The 24,233-nt window shown below is 38.5% G+C and overlaps 1 protein-coding gene across 2 annotated transcripts in view; it reads left to right on the top strand.

Annotated features, from left to right (window-relative positions):
• Nucleotides 1–10,800, top strand: part of TRMT9B (tRNA methyltransferase 9B (putative)) — a 118,206-nt gene extending 107,406 nt beyond the window's left edge. For both annotated transcript variants that reach the window (XM_036381702.2, XM_036381700.2), the window contains 3 exons: nt 2,787–2,941; nt 5,945–6,118; nt 8,871–10,800. In XM_036381702.2, coding sequence (XP_036237595.1) covers nt 2,787–2,941; nt 5,945–6,118; nt 8,871–9,910 — 1,369 coding nt within the window. In that variant the 3' untranslated portion in view covers nt 9,911–10,800. The remainder of the gene's footprint in view (nt 1–2,786; nt 2,942–5,944; nt 6,119–8,870) is intronic.
• Nucleotides 10,801–24,233: the final 13,433 nt, after the last annotated feature.

Below are 24,233 nucleotides of genomic sequence, written 5' to 3'. Positions count from 1 at the left end.
GCTGGTAAAGTTACATGGGTCTAAGTTTCTGTGGTTTTTTGGTGACAGTTTACTTGTGTGAAAATGGTACAGCTGCAGGTCTGGGCAGACTCCTCAGGTTCCTTGTGTTTTGTAAACATTGAAATGAAGAGGTTAATTGCTGGGACATTTCCTGCCGTGCTGCAAAGTAAAACCTGATAGTATTATGGATCTTGACTGGAAAGTCAAATTGGCAAGTTTGATTTCATCATGTGCCTTAATTGTTTGCCAAATATAAACAATCAGCAGGAGTGGAAATTGTTACAAAATAGTGGATGAAATAATTTGTCTTTTAGTATATTACCATTATTCTATTATAACCAAATTATTTTCTTGACAATGTTTATTAAGAATATCTAAAAATAATAACTTGTAATGGTGTGTTGTAAGACATGGAAGTCTCCAGCATGTCCTGTGTAGCTGAAGACTCAGTACCAGTTCCAGTGAACAAGAAAGTTAAAGGAAGAACTTAATGGTCTTGGATTCAATAGGAAACGAAGCCATATCTCAGTCTGCGTTGGAATTCAATGTAGACATTTTAGGAAAATAGAGAAAAAAAGACAGCGTTTGGAATTCAGTATGAATGGTTGGAAACATTCTGCCTTTTCAGTTCTTTTCAAAACTGCAAAGGTTCAACGAAGAGCTTCAAGTGGAAAGATAAAAGAAAGCACTTGGATACACTGAACCACATAGTAACTAAACATAAAATATAAATTAGAGCAAGGAGCTGGTCTGGCAACAAAATAAAAGAAATGATTGTTAGTCTTTGGAATTACTACTTATAAATAGAGGACTCCTAGGCACTTGAACAACGAAACAGAGTATGTTTTGAGACAGAGAAAAAAGACAGCTGGAGACATGAAACACCTAATTTATTTTATTTAAGGGTCAAATAAAAACAAAGGATTGGACTTTTGACTCTGAGGAATACCTACTTGAAATCACTGCAACTAACCCATTCTATGTGACAGCATCACTTGAAATGGATTCTTAGAAAAGTTTGATTGAGTAACTTCTGGCACATGTAATATAATTTCAATTATTTCATAATTTCTATGTTGCTTCTTTTGTTCAGTCTGTTACAGCTTTTCACTCTTTAAAGAAACTGAAAATGTGGCTAGTAGCAATGTACTATACTGTTTCTGAATTTAATTTTTCATGTATATGTACATATTCACCTAGTAAAAGGTGAGCTAATGCAGGATAAAAGAATATTGTGGATTGTAGAAAAAAGATAAGGATTGTGAAAATATTGAACATAAATCTTTTGAAGAGAGATACTAATACATACTACAGTCAGAATAGACTGTGAAAAGTGTTAACAATTTGTCCCCACCTCTTACACAGTACCAGTGAAATGGATCAAGCCTTACATACTATTCTGTAAACATTCACACACACTTGTATGTGTGTTTTTTTCAGTCTCTGGGATTAACTCCCATTTTTAAATTAAAAAGATTGTATTTGTAGGACAGGTGTAGGACAGGTTGTGTCTGTAGAACAGCTGCAGTGCCAGCTCACATTAGTTATTACACATATATTTAAAAAAATAATAAAAATGTTTTTTCTCATAGATAGAATAATTTCTCATATATTCTCATATTTTCTCTCATACTAATGTATTTCAAGACTAAAAGTGACAGAAAGAAGAGATTTTTATTATGGTTTCTAAATGTATAATATTTGAAAATCAAGGAAAGTAAATTAAAGTCTTTGCTTCTGACCTTTTCAAATGCAGTCAAAGGAGTCACTTTTATAATTTTATCTTGATAATACATTGCTTAGTCTGTTTGATGTTTGGAATCCGGCTCTAATCTCTGTGGAATTGTTGGACAACTGAATAAGTTTTGTTTTAATAATGGGAAGAAATATTTCCCATATAAACAGGCAGTTTAAATTAGTTTGAAGAATGCCTTAACACTTTGGAATGTAACCTCACCAGCCTTCATTAGATACTGCAACAAGGGCCTGATGATGAGGATGAGAGGCCCTTGCGGATGAGAGGATACATTAAGGAAGATGTAAGATTCTGTATGAAGAGATTCAGTGTCTGCATCCACTTGGTATCTACATGAGCTCAGGGGTAATACTTAAAGTTTAAGAAGATACCATTTCTTGGATCACTAAACTAAAATACTGTGCTAAGATATGAAGATAGCGGAGTGGAAGTAGGGAAATCGAAGTTTTGTTGCTGAAAAATTGTAGCAAGCTAATCACTTCTAGAGGGATGATAAACCACAAATCACTTATGCATGATTTAGGGGCTTAAGTTTCAGGGACCAGGCTGTATTTCAAGTAACATATTAGTAGTTTGCCTGTTCACATTAGCAACAATAGGAAGGTTGGTTCTTAAAATCCTGTTCAGAACTGGTTGGACTGATGATCGTAAAGGTCTTTCCAAGATAAATGATTCTATTATTCTATATCCATTCTGCACTTTCACTGAGTACAGGCTCCCTTTTGCACCAGATAAGCTTTTACTATATTGGGGAACTTGGGAATGTGCCTGTTATTGCATAGACATGTGCAGTTACATAATGCTTCACAGGGGAGGTGATACATTCACATTTTTTCTCGACTTTCATGAAATAAAATCAGATCCTTTGAGTAAAGACTATTTTATAAATATGACTGGTAGATGGATGTAATTTATTAATATAAGCATACAAGGTCCTGAATTATGCATGCCTATATAAAGTCTATAAAACATAAAGTCTATACTGCAACAGTTTGTGTTTTGTTATATATAACCTTCATTATGTTTTCAGGATGGAACATGAGGCTACCCAGCTAGAAAAGCAGCATGTGCACAGTGTGTATGAAAATACAGCTGCCTACTTTAGTGATCTGCAGACCAAAGCATGGCCTCGTGTTCGGAACTTTCTGCTGGAACAAAAGCCTGGCAGTCTCGTTGTTGATATAGGTAAGCCATTCTTTGAGGTGGCATAAAGGATTGTTTATAAGCTTTGTTAATCATATGTAACCTTCAGATTAACTGTTTTTTTAAGTTGTTTAAATCTGTTTTGAAATTGTTTTTAAGTCCCGATGCTAGTTGCCATATACTTCTTCTTTTAATTCTTTGGCAGTGTATCATGTAGTCAGTAAATAAAAGTTTTCCCTTATTTTTGTTCCCTTTTGTTCCCTATTTTTTCCCTTATTTTGAGCTAAGTCTTAATCTATCAATTTCCCCACCAGCTAAATGGCCTTTCATTTCCCTGGAGTCCTTTTGAAAAAATTATGTTAATAGCCCAATTATTTAATATTTCAGTTTCTTTAGATCACTTGGTTTATGTAATACTAATTTGCAATTTATTTGTTTTCATTTGTTCTAAAACTCTTCCTAGCAAGGCTTTTTATTAAGAGAAATCTTCTGATATGACTGCTGTTAAAAATATATTAAAAAAAAAAAGATCTGAGAATCTTCCTGTGATCCTAAATATGGACACCATATTTAGGTGTTTTCCTGTTATGCCATTGTCTTCCCTACATTCCCTAGCATTTATACCTGGATTTTCTGTTGTTCCTGCAGACTTTCTGGGGGGCTTCCAGATGCTGGCATCTTTCCTTTGCTTCATTATGACTTCAGTCCTACACAGCACATTGCAAAACAAATGCACTTTGCACCATTGTGTTTTCCATACTGTTTAAACTAATAAAATACACAGCAAGGTTTAACAAATGTGCACAATAAATTATACATCTGCTTTATCCTATAAGAGAAAAACATTATTTGAATATGCTGTAGGCCATAATCAGAAGATAATATGGAGTTCTCCTGCTGCTGTTGAGCATTACACCAAAAATACTTGATAAATGTTATTTTGAGCATGTAGCTATTTTTATATGTCTGCACCATTGTCATTAATCTCAGGAAATATCCAGTGGCCTACATGGCCTACACTCATTCAACTGAGAGCTAGATTGATTCTTGTCAGCCAAAATCATTGCCACCTCAATAGAAGTCATTTGCATCTTAGCTGAAGTTTTTTGAGGCTCTAAGAGCAGTGATTGCTGAAAGCTTTAGGTCACCCTGTTGCAGTCTCATCTGGAGAGAAGATGACACTTCATCAAAATCAATCCTTACAGTTGCCAATATGAATACTCCCATTAAGGCACACAGGGGATCTTGTATATCTTATTAAACCTCTTTTATGAGGCCAAAAGTAAACACAATAGTCAGATTCCTGTAGATCTTATTAAACCTCATAAAAGAGGTTTAAGGAGGAGTTGCACTAAAGTGGCACTAGTGCCAAGTGGCACTAAAATTTTCAAAATAAGATCTCTAATTGTTAATTTTCAGTTTAATAGTGCCTTTTACTAAAATATAATTTTGTCTATTTGCCTTACTATTTTTTATTCATCAAAACACATGAAAATAGCTTGGCCATTGTTAGCTTCAAGAAATTCACCTTCCTGATGGCTCATTTAAAAGTGAATCTCTGGCAAATGTAGATATTTAGAATACTGGGATTATTGACACTATTTAGCTTCATTCCAGGGAAGACCCTATACTTCCAAAGACCCACAGTGATTACAAAGCATTTCACCAAAAGCCATGTGTTAAGCAACTGAGTCTCCCAAATTAATGATGGTTGAATAAATGTTCCTCTGCAATCACAATAATGAATAATAATTTATAAAAATATTTAAAATTTGTAATTTTCTAACATGCAGAACTTCATGTATTATTGCATATATTCCTTGAACTGCATTAGCAATATTAGTATTTTCCATTTTTCTCAAGTGTTACTTCAAAGAATAGTGCTTGCTTTTAGCTGAGAAATATGCTCTTTTTCACCACTGAAGTGTTGTTCTGTTCTGCAATAGTTCCTGTGCTGTCTCTCTAGATAATGGTGCACATTAACATCACCAAGAGCAGCAGTGCTGCAAGAAGCAGTGATGTTTCTAAAGATAACAGACTTACCAGTACTGAGCTGATTCTCTTTGCCAAGCTGCTACCCCTTTGCTTGGCTGTCAACATTCAGAAATTATTCCTCACTAGTGACCCAGAGCTGCAGTGAAAGGCTCCCAGTGTAATTTTGAAAAGTGCTTGTTATGCATAAGGCATTGAGGGATCCTCTGAAAGATTTCAATTCACTACAGCATAGTCCTTGAGAAGACAAACTCTTAGGTAGAAGACATTCTGGAACAGTTAATTCCATTTACATGGGCTATAATGCATTGGCACAAAGCCAAAAAGAGGATGTGCCTGCAATATGGAAAGAACTTCTATGATTTATTGTTATTTTTGAGTGTGTATCTAAAGTAAAAAATTTCCACTCTGACACTGAGTGTCAGTGGCATTTATGGTTTAGGACTTCTTGGAGACAAATGGGATGCACTGGAGAAATACTGCAAGGGGTTAAGCAAAGGAAAGAGATCTGTTGCAGACCACTGAAAAGACAGAACACACTGGCTTCAGGAAATCCCCTGAACAGAAAGTAGTTGGAAGCTGGAATGGCACTGGGGAAAGGGCCTTAGTGCTTATCCTTTTCTTACCCTCTCCTGGGTGCCCATTTATGCTCATTGTTGGTAACAGGACATCAGGCTATATAAAGACTCAGTATGAAGCAGTGTGGTTGGGTTTTTATTCTCAAAGATGTACAATACAGAGGACCATTCTTTCCTCCTCCCACCTGCACTTGTCCTTGTTCCCCACAGAAATACAGAAAACCTGCTGTTATACAGGGCTGTGTAATGAGTATTTTTGTCAGTGATGATGGTGCTGTTACAGTCCTAATGGTGTGTACATACAATTTCAACAGTCCACATGAGCCCTGCAGCAGTTAGGCTAGTCAGCACAAAGCCTCTTTTTGTTTTCCAGGAAAATTTAGGATTACGAAAAGCCTACATATTATTTTCACTGATTTGGGAGGGAGAACAAATGTTTTTAATATATATTCTAACCTAGTATCCTTTTCTCTAGGTTGTGGAACTGGAAAGTATCTCAGTGTCAACAGTCAAGTGTATAATCTGGGCTGTGATTACTGTGAAGGACTGGTAGAAATTGCAAGGAAGAAAGGTGATGAAGTTCTGGTGTGTGACAACCTTAACCTTCCCTTTAGGGATCAGTGCTTCAATGCAGTCATTTCAATTGGAGGTAAGACAACATACCTACATCCTGGCCCCAGCAAATGAGAATTTCTAAGTGTTCTTTTCTTTCCATGTGGCTTCATTTCAGTTAATTGTTTTGAAACAGTTCCTTAGAATTACAGGATATATAACTTAAATTAATTTAGTCAACATGAAAAAAAAAAACCTCCCATTACTCAAGAGGCACTGTTGACCAAGGAAATATGCATATCCCTTGTTTGTTTATATGTGGTAGAGAAAAGATTTCCTTCCAGCATGCATTGTAAACAAGTGAAAACTAATCTAAACATGGCTGCTCAAAGCTTAAACAGATTAGATGTTCAAGACAAACTCTTGGTTTCTCCATAACATCTGTTTTGAACAGCAAATGCATTGAAATGAAAACTTTATAGCAGAACTTGGTATTCATATTAAGTATTATGTATTATGAATTTGGATTTCTCTTAGTCATAAGCACTCAGATTCATACAAGCACTTCTTGAATAAAATGACCAGAGCATCTCTGCATCTTAACTCTTCTGACCTCTCTTTTTGAAAATGCTACTCGTAATTTGAGAAGTATAATTTGCAAAGCGTAGATAAAAAAAGAATACCCAGTTACAGTTTAGGTTTTTAGCTCTAGTCTTGATTGAGCTTCTTTCAGGGTTTTTTAATTCATCAGCAAAGTACAAAGCATGATAATTATTATAGATAGCAATCAACAAACTACTTGAAATGTGATAGAAATTTATTTTAAAATGTATCTTTCACATAAACAAGTGGAAGGAAAGGCTAGTTAGCCAGTGAGCCCTACCCACATTTTGGGTCTCATAGCACCATTTCAGTGCTTCTCAGATCAGCTGACTCAGAAGGATAGCATACCTATCTAGTGTTTATATCAATTATAAGCCTGACAAGTTTAAAAGTTCACATGCTATTTCAGTACATTTGACAATAATGGGTTTTAATCTCTCTTGAGTAGAGACATGCTATGCCTGTGTCCATCTAATTCTAAATAAAGTGGTTTTCATCCTATTACAGAGAAAAACAAGTATTTATGTACTTAGTCAAGTACTCTTCTTGGATTTGTTGGTATAATCATGTTTATAGGATTGATTTTTCTGCAGAACCACCAGAGTGATTCTAAGCAGAAGGAATATTTAGCCTATTAAAGAATTTGCACAGATTCTGTTGGTTGATTGTTATTTCTTTCTGGTAAATTAAGCTTGTATGTGTATGCTGCCTCTGTCAGTTTTGATAAAACTTTGCAGGAGGTTCTGTGGTGATATATGGCCTAACTCCAGTATAAGAAAATATCAGTTCCCTTCTCCCTATCCTGTACCAAAAAAAAAAGATTTTCTAGAATTAGTTTTTTCAATTTTGAAAAAAGATGCCTTGGAGTCAGGAGTACAAAACAAACACTGGAAACAAACACTGACTACATAGATGGGAAACTCTTCTCAGAGTTGTCTATTTTGTATTCTCAGAAGTTTGTGAGAGCCTTGTCAATATTAACTGCCAAGAATGCTTTTCTTGGCTTGTGATAATAAAGCTACATTTTTCTCCCCTTGGTAATTTAATCAATGTTTTGATTAAAGACAGGGCTAGTTGGATGCACTTTTCATAACTACAGTGTTGAACTAACACTGTTTCTACACCTACAATTGGCTACTGTCTAGAAATAAAATAGAATCAAATTTTTCTGAATTTATAGAGAAATGTCTTCAGGTAAGAACTTACTCTATTACCTGCTGTTCCATGAGTAGATTGAATGTTTTTCATGTAGAAGTGGCTGGCTTGAAACAAATCATGGAATCAGTCCTCTTTACAACACTGAATCAAATCTAGTACTGATGATATATAGAGCAACATGACCAATGTGTCCAAGCTCAGTACAAGTTAATGCCTCTGAGAGTTTAGAGAGAAAATAGTTCTCTTAGCTATTCTCTGACTGTTTAAATTGGCTCATTCATACTCCAGGTAAATAGGAAGATAGAAATAATGTAGAAATCTTGAAATGTAGTGTCATTTCACATTGGAGTGAAATTTGAAAATTTGGAAATTGTCCTGGAAAGAAGATGAAAATATTGTGATCAAAATTCTTATTTTAAATTTGACTTTATTTTTTACTAGCATAACATAATATAAAAAAATATAAAATGCTGAGACATGCAATGTAGACATTATTTTTTACAAAAATTAAATTTAATTTGACAAAATTAAAGCTATGGTGAATATTTGTCTAAATTTTCTCATTAGATCCTTTGCAAGTGTGCTGATATAAAAGTTCAAAGTATCTTTTTACTGATATTACATTTTGCTGTATTTGTTACATGGTGAAAAGATTTTTCTATTTTCAGTAAGATAAATTTAAAAATTGTGCCAAAATCTAAAGTCAGCTTGATCCTATTTTAACTCACCTAAAGGCTAGGCATTTAAGGGAAAGCTTGCCATATAATGTTATAATGTGTTATGGGTTATGCAGAGAAACAGAAACCTTCAGCTTATATGCCTGACTTTTCTTGAATCCCTGTTTTGGGAGGAGATTGATTTCCTTCTTCCAGATTTTCCTATTTTTATCTATTGAACCTAATCATAAAAGAGAGCATTCTGAGGTGAACCTCCATTGTGGTACCTATAAATTCAGCACTGTTGCTGGCTTGCAGCTAGTGATAATTTGGAATGAAGCAACTGAAATGATTGAACATGTAGAACAGGTGAAGATGGAAATGCTTTGTCTTTGCTAATATTCAGTACATAATACCTTTCTTTTTTCACAGTGATACATCATTTCTCAACTAAACAAAGGAGAATCAAAGCAATAAAGGAAATGGCAAGGATATTGACACCTGGAGGCCAAATAATGATTTATGTTTGGGCTATGGAACAAAAGAATCGTCGCTTTGAGAAACAAGATGTATTTGTTCCATGGAACAAGGCCTTGTGCTCACGCCATTTTTCAGAATCAAATCAATCTGGAGATAAAGGTGACTTTGTCCATAGTGCAAAAGGCCAAGACATACACCCTGCACAGCTTGTCATCTCTGAGTGCAGCTACCAAAACAATCTGCATCCAGAAACAGATTCAAAACATCCCCGCAATATGGACCATTGCTTACCCAGAGCCTGCTGCATGAAAATTTCTGAGGAAGAAAACAGATTTTACAGTGCTCTAGGAAGATCTTTCCGCTCATGGTTTTTCTCCAGATCCCTTGATGAATCAGCCCTGAGAAAGCAAAATGACAAAATGAAGCACCTGAAACATGAAGGAGTGTGGGCCAACAGTGCCGTACCCATTCAGCATTCACGGCACTGCAGTTTGGATTTAGGTCACCATGGGGCTCTGTTAAATGAACAGAGCTTAGATGATGATGATGATGTGTTTGTGGAAAGCCTGTCTCTCAAAAAACCGCAGTGGTCACCAGCCCCAGATGCCCTGAAGGATTTAAGTTTAAATGGAGGACACCAAAGTGTAGCTCAGAGCAAGGGGGACAAAGCTTCATTTATAAATGGCCCAGTGGAAGACAAGGACTGCATCTATGATTGTAATAAAGATGGTGCTGGTAAGTCTGATGCCAGCAAGGTTTTCAAAAGAACTTCAACAACTGACTCCACTGACTCAGCTTTGGATTCAGCAGTGTCTGTTGGGGACCAGACTGATGCCATGCTGGATACAAAGGCCTTCATGCGTTATTACCATGTTTTTCGGGAAGGAGAGCTGAGTTCTCTGGTAGAAGAGAATGTGCCTGAGCTTCAGATACTTTCTTCCTGCTATGACCATGGAAACTGGTGCATTATTGCAGAGAGAAGAGGAACATAGCTATAAAGAGAACAAAGCAGAATCCAGTGACTGAAGATTTTAAGCTCTTCCTTGTGTTGCTGTGATTGTGCAGTGTGACATGGAATTTGAATCTTGTAGTTGTGTGCCATTTATTTTTGAGTTACTATCTCTTAACTATTTAACTAGCTATTGCAAGCTCTGTATATAGGAATGTAAGTGGTAGACAATATTTATGTTTTGTTAAACTTTTATGAAGTTAAAACTGTAGAGTTTTATATTGCTGTTAGCAAATAATTGTGTTTTAAAATATACTTTTCTATTGAGAAATAAACCTTTTTATAAAACAAGGATCAGGGCATCTTTTATGAGAAATATCCTCTCAGTAGAAAGTCTAGTCTTTGTTCTTCAGATGCCAGAAGTTTGTCACATTGCTCCCTATTCTTGAAGTCCTACAAATGAGACATAGACACTACGTCTAAAATTGTACTTGACTGTACACTGGTAGAGTGCATGCTGCAGAACTGGGAGCAAACATGGTCCCAGTGCTCCTTAGCTGGGAATAGAGTTATGAATGGGCAAAAAGCTGTGTACCAAACAAGCTCTGCATATTCTGTCATTTGATGTTTGTAATTGGGAGCAAATGACAGCACAGATTGAGAACAGTATTTTTTACTTTTGTTTTAAAAATAATTTAATTTGTTTCTCAGGTGCAGGTGAAGTTTTATGTGTTAGCTCTCACAAATACTTTATCTTAATTTCCTTTGCTGTAGTTTTTCATTGGCTATGTGTACATAAAAGTCAGAGGAATTTGTGAGAGTGTGAGTATTATGTAAAGTTCTAAAAAATCAAATTGTTGAAATACATATATCTTTTTGATAAGCCTGGGAAGCTAAGATTAAATTAATAAAAATGCTGTGCATATCTGGTCAGCTGTTGTATTTACTTTTCTTGTTCACAGACATAAGAATATATACTAACAGTGTGTTAAATAATGTAGACAGGAAGAGGATAAGCCCAGTTTGCACATAAATTACAAATTCTTGTCTTGTGAAGTTTTAATGAACCTTTTGAGACCTAAGTGATAATAGATGGTTTATACAACTTTCCTGTTCCCTCCAAGATATACCATCACTATCCATCTGTAGTAGGTTGTAGCAGTTTATAGTGCTGGGGATAAAAAGCACCTTTGGCTTCAGAAGATCAGTGGTGGAACTGCCAACAGAAGCAGGGCTAGAAGAGGCTGATTACCTCATTAGCACAGAATTACTTCATGCCTGGGCTTAATTCATAGTCAGTGCTTGCAGTGCAGGGCACATCTTCAGTTGGTGTGATTTCATGACCTTTAATGGAGCTGCACAGATTTCCCCCTTCCCCAAAAACCCCAAAATCCCAAACCCCTTTTGTCACAGCAGTTTTAAAGAGCTATATAATTAAGGTGTCTGCCCTATTTGAGCAAGTAGCTTTGAATACAAGGCAATAGGAGTGAAATGCCAAGCTTTCCAGTCTATGCTGCATGAGCAGGTGGATTTGGAATTGTTCAGTAGAAAACCTTGATGGTGCTGAGTATTTTTTGATGTAGCTTCCTAGCTGTTAATTGCCACATGGTAATGTATTATAGATTTATTTACTGGAGCAATGTACTCAAGTGATCATTCTTGTCTTCCTCATAGCTTGAGATCATTATACTTTATCCTTCCTGGGTCTGTACCACTTGCACTCCCCACAGGCCTTTGAAAATCAAAGTGTGGCTAAAGAACCATACATTTGAGGCTTCTGCAATACCATTCCACTCTAATCTAAATGTTACTTTCAATACAGCCTGGGGCTGTGGCTTTCAGTTGCTGTGTAAGAGCCATGCTTCAGGAAATGGCCCATATTCCCTGCCTCACTGGGTCCAGCTGCTCCTGGCTGAGGGGGCTGCATCTGCTGCATCCTCAGGCTCCAGATTTCGACACTTAGTGCCAAAGTTCCCATATTGCAGAGCCAGCATGGACTGTGCTGAGCTCCACACATCATTTGCAATGTGGTTGTGTCAGACAGGGCAGGCCTGCCTCTTTTGGTGAGAATTTCTGGATGAGCTTGAGAATTTAGAAGAAAAGTCAATTGCTTCCAGATAAAGTAGGCTAGTGGATATTCAGCACTCCTGGAATTTGGGCTGCATTTAAGAAAGAGGTAAATTATTATCATGCTATATCCAATTCTGAAACTTCATCCCTAAATGCCAGCATGCAGAAACTTTATTAAACACATATTAAAAAATTATTGAGTATTATTAATCTTAATTGACAGCTGAGTTTAGTTATTTGGGAGAAAGAACATCACAATTTTGTTATATGAATGTCTACAGTCTGACTGTGGCATGTTCAGTGTGTAGTTAAGTAGACTGATGAAATTTGGGGTAAACTGAGAAAGGAAAGATGTCCATTCTCTTAGAATATAGACTTGTCATCCTTGCAAGAGACTGAATCTCTTTCAGGCTCCAGTTAATACTTCTTGCTCTGCTTGAATAATAGTTGTCCCCTCAAAGCTGCTGAAGTATTTTGAACTGCTTTTGTGTTTGTAGACCTTCCATGCATTATTTGGTTTGAGGTTCTTACCCAGGGATGCTTTTCACAAACTACTTATTTCTGTATTGAATTTTCTCATGTTTTGAGTTTATGCTGGGTTTGAATTGTATTCTTATAAATTCCTGGGAGAAGGAGAGGTTTGGTAAGCAGCTTTTCTTTTCTTCTCCAAATATTCAGTTGTCTTCTGAGGATGTGTCATCGCCATGCAACATAATTTTTATGGAATGGGGTCAGTCAGCTGAGGTTGTGACTGTGAAGTCTGCACAGCGAACCTTTATTCTTGCAGGCAGTCTCCCATCTATTAATGGGGCCTGCCTGGATCAGTAACAGCTTCATCATCTCATAAACCAGATTACCTCACTCAGAGCGTGGTGAACTTCTCTCTTGAGTGCTTTCTTTTTGAGGAGACACACCTTAAGCAAAAGGTAATTTCCAGCAGAATCCATGTGATCCTAGACTTTAATAGCTTACAGACAAAGTTAATGTGCTCAGAGAGGTGAATATACCACTAAAAATTACAGTAAATGAATGAATAAGTAAATGAAACCTGGCTGTCCTTGAATGCTTAAACTTTTGGCGATGTCAAGACTGAAAGATCTGACTGCTATAAGGTAAAAGGCAAATATGTTTTTACATTGCTTGTCTGATATTGGGCAATAATCTTGTCTCAATTCTGCTGATAAAAAACTTGCTTCTGGCCTTAGTGGGCTTGGATTGCTCCTAAGATGCTCATGTGGCACTAGGTGGCACATGGAGAAGTTTTGATGACATGAGAAAGATGCCCTGGTTTCTTACAAAATTAATTCAGGTGGAACCTCCACCTGAAGTTGAATCAGTTTCTGCTCATTGCCTCTCATCCTATGGCTTGGCACCACAATTGCAGTAAAAATACATTGAACAGACTGACTTTTCCAGAACTAATGCAGCTGTAATCATTGATAAATGTTTTTATTAGAAATGAACATGTGTAATTTTTTTGGTACTAACAGTGACTAACTTACTTTCTTCCAAGCTCGTCCTGTAGGAATTTTAAAACCACAGTTGAGGAGTGAAAGCTAAAAACATTCTAGCAGACTTTTCTGGTACTTATTTTTATACAGGTTGATTATGGGCACAGTCCAAAATGCTGAGTGAAGAGTTGTGTGTGTTCCACCAGCAAAATGTTGCTAGTGAATCCTTGGGTAGGCTCCGAGTAGAAGTAACAGCTGTGTTCCTGCATCCTCTCTGCTGTGTCATGTCTCCATCAGACTGCATCCATAGCACTGTTGGGCTATATTAGTATGGACAGTGTGTTCATTCTGCTGCACTACCCATTTTCTTGCTCAGCACTTTCACAGGATTTGGGACTGCTTCAGTACTTGAGGAAAATGAAGTGTGTCAGTGTAAATATATACAAGTGCTTCTCTCTCGTGTGAGTTCAGCATTTCTTACTCTCACAGTATATGAATTCTGGCAGTTAGCCATATTTTGTCTTCCAGTCTGCTGGTGAAAACCATGCTGAGGTACTGCTCTGGAGTCAATTCTGTGTCCATACATGGAATCTATTCTTTAGTATTCAACAGAAATAAATCCTACTTGGTTAAAATATAATTTTCTACAAAATTTCTGTGTCTTCACATTAGCTAATAAATATATTAGCCCCTGAAAATCTTTGTCTGGAGAGGTCTTAATGAATGTCAAATTTGAGAAGACTGTGTTAATGCTGTTTTCTCGTTCAGTTAGACCACATGGACACAATGCAGAACAGGAATGCACAGTGATTTGCTGTGGAGCAGGGAATCTCTGCCTTTGAACTGTTTAAGCTATCTCTACATCTTCCTAGAGTTTGGGGTGCTTGAGGACAGCAGATGCCTCTGTTGCTCTTGTGGCAATTCAGTTCCTGCACCTGCTTCTTCTCCCAGTGCTCAACAGAGATAAGTCTCTTAAAAAGAATACAAATTGACCTATGTTTTAAAAAGCAAGCAACCAAGCCCCCACCAAAACCACCACTAGTAAAAAAACCCTACTAGGGGTGATTCAGCAATTATGATCATATCTAAGCAGAAATAAAAATGTGAAAGAAGGAAAAAGAAAAGAAAGATACTATGTGTGGCACTCCTAGATTTGAAAAGATTTCTGGATATAAATTCTGCATCCCCTTTAGTCTTGTTGGCAAGGTGCTGCTCTGCTTTGATGAGGGGTTTATGGATGGGACAGTGGACACAGGAACAGTGAGATAGTATTAGGTTGCCCTCTTCAGTTGTGACAAAGTAGGTTGACTTCTGCAAAATTTTCAGTTTGTTGTTGCTTTTTGTACAGCATCTTAAATTCTTTTTTCTGAATGAAGAAAGTATTTCTTGTGACAGTTTCACTTTGAAAATAGATAAAATATATAGCTGAAGAAACCTCCTCTTACACATGTGATAACAAAGAAGTCTCTGTGTTAAACTTTTGGCAATGTCAAGACTGAAAGATCTGACTGCTATAAGGTAAAAGGATTGAAAGCTGATGCTCCTCTTGCACAGGATAAAAATAAGTCATTTGTGAGAGGCATTTTGGTGAGGCAGCATCATGTCCTTCTCTGTGTCTCTCTTCTGCATCTTTGCAGAAGGCACTATGCTACATGTCAGAATTACTGGGAATAAATTGATCCTTCACATCTCTGCTTCCTTACCACAGAACTGACAGGATAGTCAGGTTTAATTGTGAGCAAAGTGTTTCTTGTGAAAGGAGGAATTGGTTATTTGGGCAGAACAAATGCTGTGGTGCAGAGAAAGGACAGATACCCCAGACAAGGGTAAACCTCTCTACTTAAAAAAGGGAAAGTGGAATGTTTTGTGGTCACTGGCCAAAGCTGTATTCCAGTATGTCCAAGGGAATGGAAGAGATGAGACAATGAAAAATTAAATAGAGAGCAAATTGCACACAGCATTTCCAGGCTGGTTTAAATTTGTGTTTTATTCCATGATGCAGCCTGATGAAGGTCACTGCCTGTACTGAGCACTAGCAGGAACTATCAACATCAATAACCATCAAGAGTGCTCACTGCTTCTTGGCTCTTACCTTCTCCACTTTACAGAGACTGGTGTTCTAACACTGACCACTGGACCATTAAAAATATCTGTCTAACTCCTGAGTCATAGGTTTAAATAATGAGCAGATACAAATATATCTCTATCTCCTTATACATATATTACATATATAATTACTTTTTAATGCAATCTTTTATTTTTCCCCCATATATAAAAAATGCTTTAGTTACATTATAATACAGTGGTAAGTAGCCCTTGGTGCAATTTCAGAAAGGGAAGCAACAATTTGACAGTGAAGAAGAAAGGACTAAGCCATGAGTACAACTGAGCTGCCAGCCAGAGCGTGTTTGGATGAAGGTAGTAGGAAAGAAAGGGAAGGTGCTAGGATAATCACATTAAAGAGAATGACAAAAAGTTTCTCAAGCTTGTGAAATCTGACCTCATTCAGGCAAAAAATTACATCAAAATCTGATCCAAAGTATTCTATTGACTTTCCTGGTTTTTTGTATTGGTTGTTCTCAGAAATGCCTGTTTACCCTGGGATTTTCCTTTCTGTGGTTGAGGAGGAGAAACAAAGGTCCCTGGGAGGTTTAATTTATGTTTAAATATAAAGTAGAGCAGTCAGTTTAATAATGGAACAAATGTTTGTCCACAGTTTCACATGAGTGTTTCCATAGTCCCCAGAAGAGTGAGCCACAGGCACATCCAACTCTTTTTCTTGCCTCTACCTGAGATTCATAAGGAAATAAAAGTAAAACCAAAAAATCTGTGCATGAAGGGCAGACTAGGGTGACATGTTCTCACTTGCACCTTGACCTGGGTATTCAAAGCCCCAAAACTTTGCATGTTCCTTTTCATTGAAGTGAAAGGAAACTTCTAAAACTTACCTGTGAAAAATCAGTGATTCTGTACCTAAATTTGCTCTGAGTTACAGCAATTGATTTTGCTAGTGTTTGGGTCAACCTCCTAAATGGCAGCATTGCCACACAGAGTGCATGCCTGCTGTAGGCACCCCAATGTGTCCTCAGATGCAGCTTTGCCTTTCAGTTCTCATAAAGACCTTAGAGGAGATACAAGTGATGTCGTGCTGTGCAAAGCAGCCTTTAGACTGTGAACTGAATTTGTAATTGACATGTCTATGAACTAAACAAACCATTAGTGTCTGTGAGCAGGTTACCCCAGGAGCCCTTCAGTCTGAGCTGGATGATGTCTCTGTGGTAACATATTAGGCTCTGGTTTATTGAGAGTAGAGAAGCTTAAAGGAGAACTAAGTGGAGATAGAGTATCAAAAAACCTATGCTCAAGTAGATAAACACAAGAAACAGATTTAATACAGCAACTACATAAACAGTTTCAACATTCTAACATTGAACTTTGAAATAAACAAGAAGTTGCGCAGCAATAGCGATTTGGTGATAATAAATATGGAGATTTCAGGAATGGTGACATGAAAATGGAATGCTGGCAATGAAACTGAAGTAAGGAAAAATTGTATTTTCATGTCCATGGGTCAAAAGAGTTGTTCCCTATGTGTAACAGGCTATAAGATGCCTATGTGAAACCATGGAATGGAAGGAGGATCAAGAAAAGGGAGAGATGAGTGCACATTCCCAAAATGCTACACTTATCACACTTTACATCACTGTGGAAATGTCACTCTTGGGTGACACTTCCAGTGCCTACCTCACATGCTGAGGAGGACTTTGAATGACAGTGATGTTCCTACACCATTGTGGTGCATATCTGCGCTGCATCTTTGCCAGGGGATATTTGGCAGGGTGGCTTCTCTGAGATGTCAATTCACTGAGGGCTGTCTTGGTTCCATGGAGCTGACAGTGTGAAAGTCATCACTGCAGCCTCTTATACATACAGGCTCATGCTCTTTCTTAAATACAAGGGGAGTAACATAATCAAGGAGATACCAGGGCATGATCTGGGGCTACTTTTCGTCTGGTTTGATCCCTGCAGTTTGTGTGTGCCAAAGCTGGATTGTTCCTGGATTGGTTGGTTGTGTGCAGAGAATAATGTGAAATGACATTTTCTGCCAAGGGTGAGATCATTGCTGTCAGTGTCATAGGGGTCTCCTGTATTTGTGTGCTGGCTTACCTTCAGAACAAGTGCAAATGTTTGAACAAATAAGTCAGAAGGATTCAGAAATGGAAGAAGGAAAGAGACAATAGGTAAGAATATTCATAACAATGCTGGAGAATATCACAGTTAACAATGAAATGTTAAATGGAGAAGTTAAAAAATTACTAAAGGAAAGGAAGAAAAAATGTAAACATGAAATATAAGGCAGTGTTTTTCTCATGTAAACCAGCCAAGAGTCTATTCAAAGGACCATAGGAAGTTTCTCAACATACTTTTTAATTGAGAAATATAAAAATTTAAAAGTAAGACCTGATCACCATATGGTTGGACTGCAGAAGCTTTTATGGGATCATTAGTGTGGGATTTATGTTGGAAAATTAGCTTTTGGGTAACAATGCCATAAAAAGAGTCAACTTACAAATAACTTCTCAGGACCTAGATGTATATTAAGGTCACTTCAGATCAAGTTGTGTAATCATTATCAAACCTAAAACTCAGATCTGTGGGATTTGGGTGTGAATGGCACTGTTGGTAGTACCAAATTTTATTCTAAGCTACTTATTATATAACTTCTTATTAAAAGAAACCCAAACATGTCAGATTATCTTTCAGGACCCAGATGCCACTTATTTGAGATAGAGGAGCAAGGCAGAAGAACATGGAATATGGATCTGACTGTTTAGATAGCATACTTTGGAAAAGTACAGAGAGAGGCCCTGGGAAAACAGAAGTGCTGTCCTAATGAAGTGAATGCAAAAGCCTCTTGCAACCAGGAAACTGTATTTAGAGATTTTTGCCTATAAGAGAACCTCTTCTGTTTAATTCTTCAGCAGCTGGACCTTGTGATTTCTCAGCAGGGCTGGCAAAGCTCAGCATTGCTCCAATCCCAGCCATCAGTCACAGCAGGGGTGGGACAGTACCTGCCTTGGTCTGGGGGAGCTCTGCAGCCAGCTCAGATGGGTTTGGCATTTTTCTGGTGTTGCAAAATCACTTCACAGATGCTGAACATTAGGTGAGCACTGAGACAAGAGTCTAAAACATCTATGAATCCTAATGAGAAAGCAAAATTGTCTTCATATTTTTGTTGTTAGTCAGATTGATGATAACATACAGTGAACTTTTCTAAGGTCATTAGAAATAAAAATGTACTTTTCACTTTCTAAATATTTACACATAAATTATTAATAAGGGAATCAATGATTCTGTTTTGGTAGAAACAACAACTCCAGGAGACTGTTAGTTTTGAGAATAAATTTATGTTTATTTATTATTACTTTATGGGCTTCCAGAGCTATGTATTACTGATATTCTCAATATCACTAACACGTCAGCCAGGTCCTTTCATTAACTAAAGAACGTGAATATATTTAAAATAAATTCCCCTGTCTGTTCTTCTCTTGAATATTTGAATACACTAATGAAATAGAGATAAAATACAGGTGACCCAGTAATAATATTGTTTTCTACAACAATGGGAATATGTACAAGGTCAATTGAATACTATCTGAAGTGTTTCACTTAACTAAATAAGATGAAGAAAATCTTCAGTTTTCCACTAGGTGTCAGTAAATCTATTTCTTTGGTTAAATAGGTTCTGCAGAAGAAAATTGAGAGCAAAAAGCTGATGCCAAGCTGCCATAAAAATAGTTACATTTTTTGTGAATTCCAAACAGAGGTATTTGGAAAGAATGAGACCAAATGGATGACTTTTTAATTTTAATTGTGCCTCTATTTTTTTTCTTTGTTTGCTTTACATTTTCCATTTAACAGCAGTCAAGAAAGCTCCCACAAACTCCAACCCTGATACTTCTCCAGGGAAACAGAGAAGGAAGGAAGACAATGAGCAGTCTGGCCTTCACTGTGGAGACTCTGCTTGGTTATTTCATGTTGGTCCTGAGCCAGCAGCAGGATTTAAACCTTTCAAGCGGAGGGTGCCCAAGCAGGATCCAAAACCTCTCAAGACAGCTCCAAAGCATCAAGCATTTGAACTGCCATTGCACTAAAAGGAGATGGCACCTTTCCCAGTGCAAGGCATGATAAGGTCCTTGGGAAAAGTCTTGAGAGTGCAGGAAGAGTGCAGAAACATCTGTGCAGGAAAAGAGAAGACAAGATAGACACGAGAGAAGTGTGCCCATATGGATTTGAAAAGGGAAAGCAGACATAGCCCTGCTAATGGTAGCCTTGGCCCCACATTGCTGGTCCTAATGGCACTTGAAGGTTACCAAACTCTTCTTTTGCCAGACCTGGCCAGACCAGAGCTGCTGTTGGAAGGCAGCACCCAAAGAACATCCAGGAAAGGAAAGGTCAGAAAAGTGATGGTGCAGAGCAGGACATTTGCCAAGAGGACAAAGAGAGCCAGATGCTGCTACTTAAAGAAAAGAAGAAAGAAGGCAAGAGTCTTCAATCCAGCTTCATAAAAACAAAGAGCCCATCTCTTGTGTGTACCTGTGTCCCAGCTACAGCTTTCAGTGCTTCACATACACACCTGCCCTGAGGAGGCTGCACTCACATGGGCTATGGCTCCTGAGGCTGTCTGCTATGTCCCAGGTAGTTGTGTAAAGCCAGAGTGTTAATCCCTGAGCCTCTGTAAAATCATTAATCTGAGAGTTGCAAGGGTCCTTCCCTACCCCAGCCACATAAAGACTGGCAGGATACCTTTGGAAACAGTGATCTGAGGGGCCCATACAAATGTCTGAGGTAGCTGTTAAAGAGAGCAGCAGTTTTCTGACACCAATTCAATTTCTATCCCTTGTCCACCAGAGAAAGAGTTAAAGACTAATTGTGCTCATGTGAGATGAAGCCCTCTCTGGAGGAATTGGTAAGCAATGTCCACAGGGACAGCAGGGGAGCAGAGCTGTCTCTCCAGTCTGCCCAGAGAGCCAGTTGGTTTTGCTTTGGGTCTGTGGCTGATGGGTTGTGTGATCTGGGAGTTCAGAAGATCCCAGTGTGGAATTCTACTGTCCATCCTGCATTTTCTACACTGATACCAGTGTCCTGTCATCTGTGTGATATTTGGCAAGTTACTGCTCTCGTGTGCTGGACTGCCTCATTTCACTGCAGTGCAGTTATCCCATTCACCCAGCCATTGAGCCATTAATGTCATGGGAATGTTACTGAAATAATCTGGTAGAGGAATTATGATGTATTTTAACACAGTTACACCCCAAAATCTAACAACTAGTTTATTGTGTTTATTATTGCATCGCTCTTCTTTGTGGCTTAAGTACTGGTTATGGTACAACAGAGAGAGAACTGAATCTGATCTGTTTGTGCAATTTTACAAGACACACGGAATGGGCAGATTCAATGGCAGCTACAAAAATCCTTCAGGCTTCCTGGTTTGCTTTTCTTCCCTCTGGAATACCCAGAGCTGTATCTTACTTTACATTACAAAAGATGGAGTGAATCCACTGTGCCTGAGGTGGTTAGAAGAAAACCAACACCAGTCCATGTTCCTCCTGCCAGTGTTGGAGCTGGCAGAGCAGCTAGAGGCAGCATGGCCTGGGAGCCAGGAGGTTCCTGGGTCACCAGCTGGGAGAAGCAGCAGCAAGGCTCTGCAGGATGAGCTGGGAGCCAGCTGTCCAAGGTCTCTGTGCCATCCTTCAGCAACCCTCTTCAGGCACCCTCATTCAGCTCAGCTTCCCTGCTTGGAGGATGAAAATAAAATCAGTTCATATCTTCACAGTGTGCTTTCAAGCTCCAACACCAGCAGCAGCATAGTGTAACTTCAGGGACTTGAAAAAGAATGTTTAAATTTTCTCATATTGCCTATGGTATTGAAGTAAAGGGTAAGTTTCTGCATTGGATCAGACATGGAAAGACTTTTTCTAGAAACGCATGACTTGGAAGGTATGTTTCAGTGTTTGCCAAGAAACATATTCAAGTACTCTTATTAATAGCAGACCTGTGCTAACAATTTTTAAAGTCATATATCCAACATAGGCTATGCTTTGGAGGTCACTGGAATTGCCTTGTGCCATCCTTCCACTAAGCTGTGAGCCTCTGAATAGCTTGGCTGCAAACCAAAAGGAGGTACTTTTTCCTGGCATGGTAAATTTGGGAGTTTTAGGACCTGAATGTCACCTGTGTCTTAGGGAAGGCACTTCCAGATGAGCCTGAGGCTGTAGCTTAGCTGTAGCTTAGCCTCACCTTTCCCTCCAGCCCCAGATATTTAACTAAGTTGTTTAGCTCTAGCATACTTCTAATTTAAGTCTCATACTTTTCTTTCTTTTGTCTGATGTGTTTCAAATCAAGCTCATACAAATCTTCCAGCCAAAAGGTTCTTAGACCTTATGTATGCAGGGGTGTTGGTTTGTGACAGTGCAGGGCTGGGGGAAGGAGCCAGTGGTCTCAGGATGAGCCAGGAGTGCCCATGGGAGATTTCACAATTGCCTATCCATGTGTCTTGGCCTATAACAAACCTATATGAACCAAAACACAACAACAACATTAGCTGATTCTGTTAAAATTGCCTGTCTACTCAAGAGTGATGTCTTTGGTGTGGGAATCAGTGCTGCTATTACACTGCGTTCTCTTCCTGCTATTCACAAACATCCATGATTTCTAGCTCAGCTGTGTTTTCCTCCCAGCTGGCAGAAACCTTGGCTGTGAAGTGTGGGAATAAAACCTAGGATCTTCTGCAGCCAATTTTTATTTTGCTGTTGAAATTCTCACCTCTGTGAAATCACTACAGAAAAATGTTTTTATTTATGATGTTTTATTTATTTTCTATTTCTATGACACGTACTTCAGAAATGTAAGAACCCTCCTTTGTTTTTCTGTGTGTTTCCAGCTGGTTCCCAAGAAACGAGTGTGGCTGTGGATTTGTTTGAGGAGGAGGCGTGAGGGAAGTGTTGGCTCCCAGAGCCTGCCCTCACTTAGACACGTGGGAGCTCTGGCTTTCCATGTGTGGCTGTGCAGATACCCAAGTTAAACTGTTTCCTATGGAGGTCTTCAGGACAGTGCTTTCTCCTGCTGAGATGCTGGAATGGGAATGCTTCTGGCTGCTTTCCCTTGAGGCTGGTGCTCTGTCCTTGTACAGCACAGCTTTCTAATAGCTGACTTCCAGTGAAACTGTGAAATGTTGAGCAGCTGAAAACCCATCATGTGCCTCTCACTTTAGGGACTATTGGCCACTGGACAGAATTACTGATCCTTAATTACAGTGTCTGTACAGATAATGATCAGCCTGGAGCCATAATCAGATATAAAAGTCTCTGAAAGAAATGTGTAGGCCAAGTTCTATGTTTACATAAAGTCCCAACAATTGGGAAGGCATGCCAACACAAGTCGTTAATGCCACCAAATTTTTATCATTTAAATGTGGCTGTGTAGTTAGTGATGATCAGGATTTCTGGATATGGCACTGTAGCCACACACAGAAGTTATTTCAGCCAGTTGGTGGCATTTTAGAGTGAATTTCATACTGACAGTTCTGTAGTGAAAGGAACTTACTATACTTGAGGAGACCAAGAAAGAAGCAGCTTTTCTCAGATTTTTTTTTTTTTGGAACAACTGCACAGACTTGGAGACTGTAACTCCCTGAGGAAGCTATGTTCAGCTATAAATATCCCCTGAGCTAGCTCAGTGGGTTTATCTGGACTGGGGCTAATTTATAGGTACTGCATTGGACTCTCAGAGGGGACATATTTCTTATACTCTGTAGAGCATTGGTGGGTAATAATGACCAAGGGAAAGTCTGGGATACCTCTTAACAACAAGCTTTGTCCCTCACTATTCTGAAAGTGAACCTCCCAGCAGTCCCAGAGCAAGCAGCTAGGGGACAATTGGTGTCTTGAGGCAGAGTTTGTCTGCAGGGAAAGCAGAAGATGAAACAAGAGCTGTGCTTCTTTGTCATTGTATGCATCTGGTGCTAAATAATAAATCTTTTCAGAAGTTAAATCTAAGTAAATCTGCCCACGATAGCCACCCTCCCTGCCTGGGGAGCCAGGCACCTGTCCCACCTGCAGGTAGGTTTCCCATGTCAGAAGGGAGCAGGGCAGTGAAGCAAATTGTGGAATTGGGGTGTGTAGATATCAGTCTGAATAAAGAAAGTTAAAAATATTGCAGTGAGTGAGGTTTTGGAAGGAAACAATTTAAATGTACTTGATGTTGGCCCTCAGAGAGTGTTTGCCCAGAGGAAATCTGCTAGCATGGAATGTTCTCTCCCATGTTTCTTCCCTCATTTAGAAGCAATAGGAGAAGAATGTTACATGCAACTGTTTAAAAAGCCTGATGAGGAGATCAGTATGTTCATTGTTGTTCTGAGGTCGCTGCATGACCTTGAGGAAATGCATAGGTGACTACCCAAAGCACAGGATGAGGCAATTTGGAAAGAGTTGCCACAATGGAGAGTGCCATCCATGGAGCAGTAGGGTTAGGCTCATTCATGTTTAACAAGAAAGAAAGTTGGTACTTTTCCACCCATCACAGATACATCACAGGAAATAGGACAGCCAAAGAGATGAATGAAAGCCAAATTAATTTTTACTAGGCCTAGAGATACCATGTTGAGTAGTGGCTGGTTCCTCCTTGGGAAGTGTCCATGGATGAATCTCAAACACTTGGAATGCTCTCTGTAGGCAGCAGATCCAGAGAGGCTGTGCTCTCCCAGTTTGGTCTCTGTCCTGATGAAAAGTGACTGGGTGCAATACTTGCCACCAGAAGCAATGCAGAGTAAGGCAGCTGACTTCC

Source organism: Molothrus ater, chromosome 4 (genome assembly GCF_012460135.2).
Source record: "Molothrus ater isolate BHLD 08-10-18 breed brown headed cowbird chromosome 4, BPBGC_Mater_1.1, whole genome shotgun sequence".
Taxonomy (NCBI): domain Eukaryota; kingdom Metazoa; phylum Chordata; class Aves; order Passeriformes; family Icteridae; genus Molothrus; species Molothrus ater.
The sequence above is the reverse complement of the archived record's forward strand: the minus strand, read 5'-3'. Positions and strand labels throughout refer to the sequence as shown.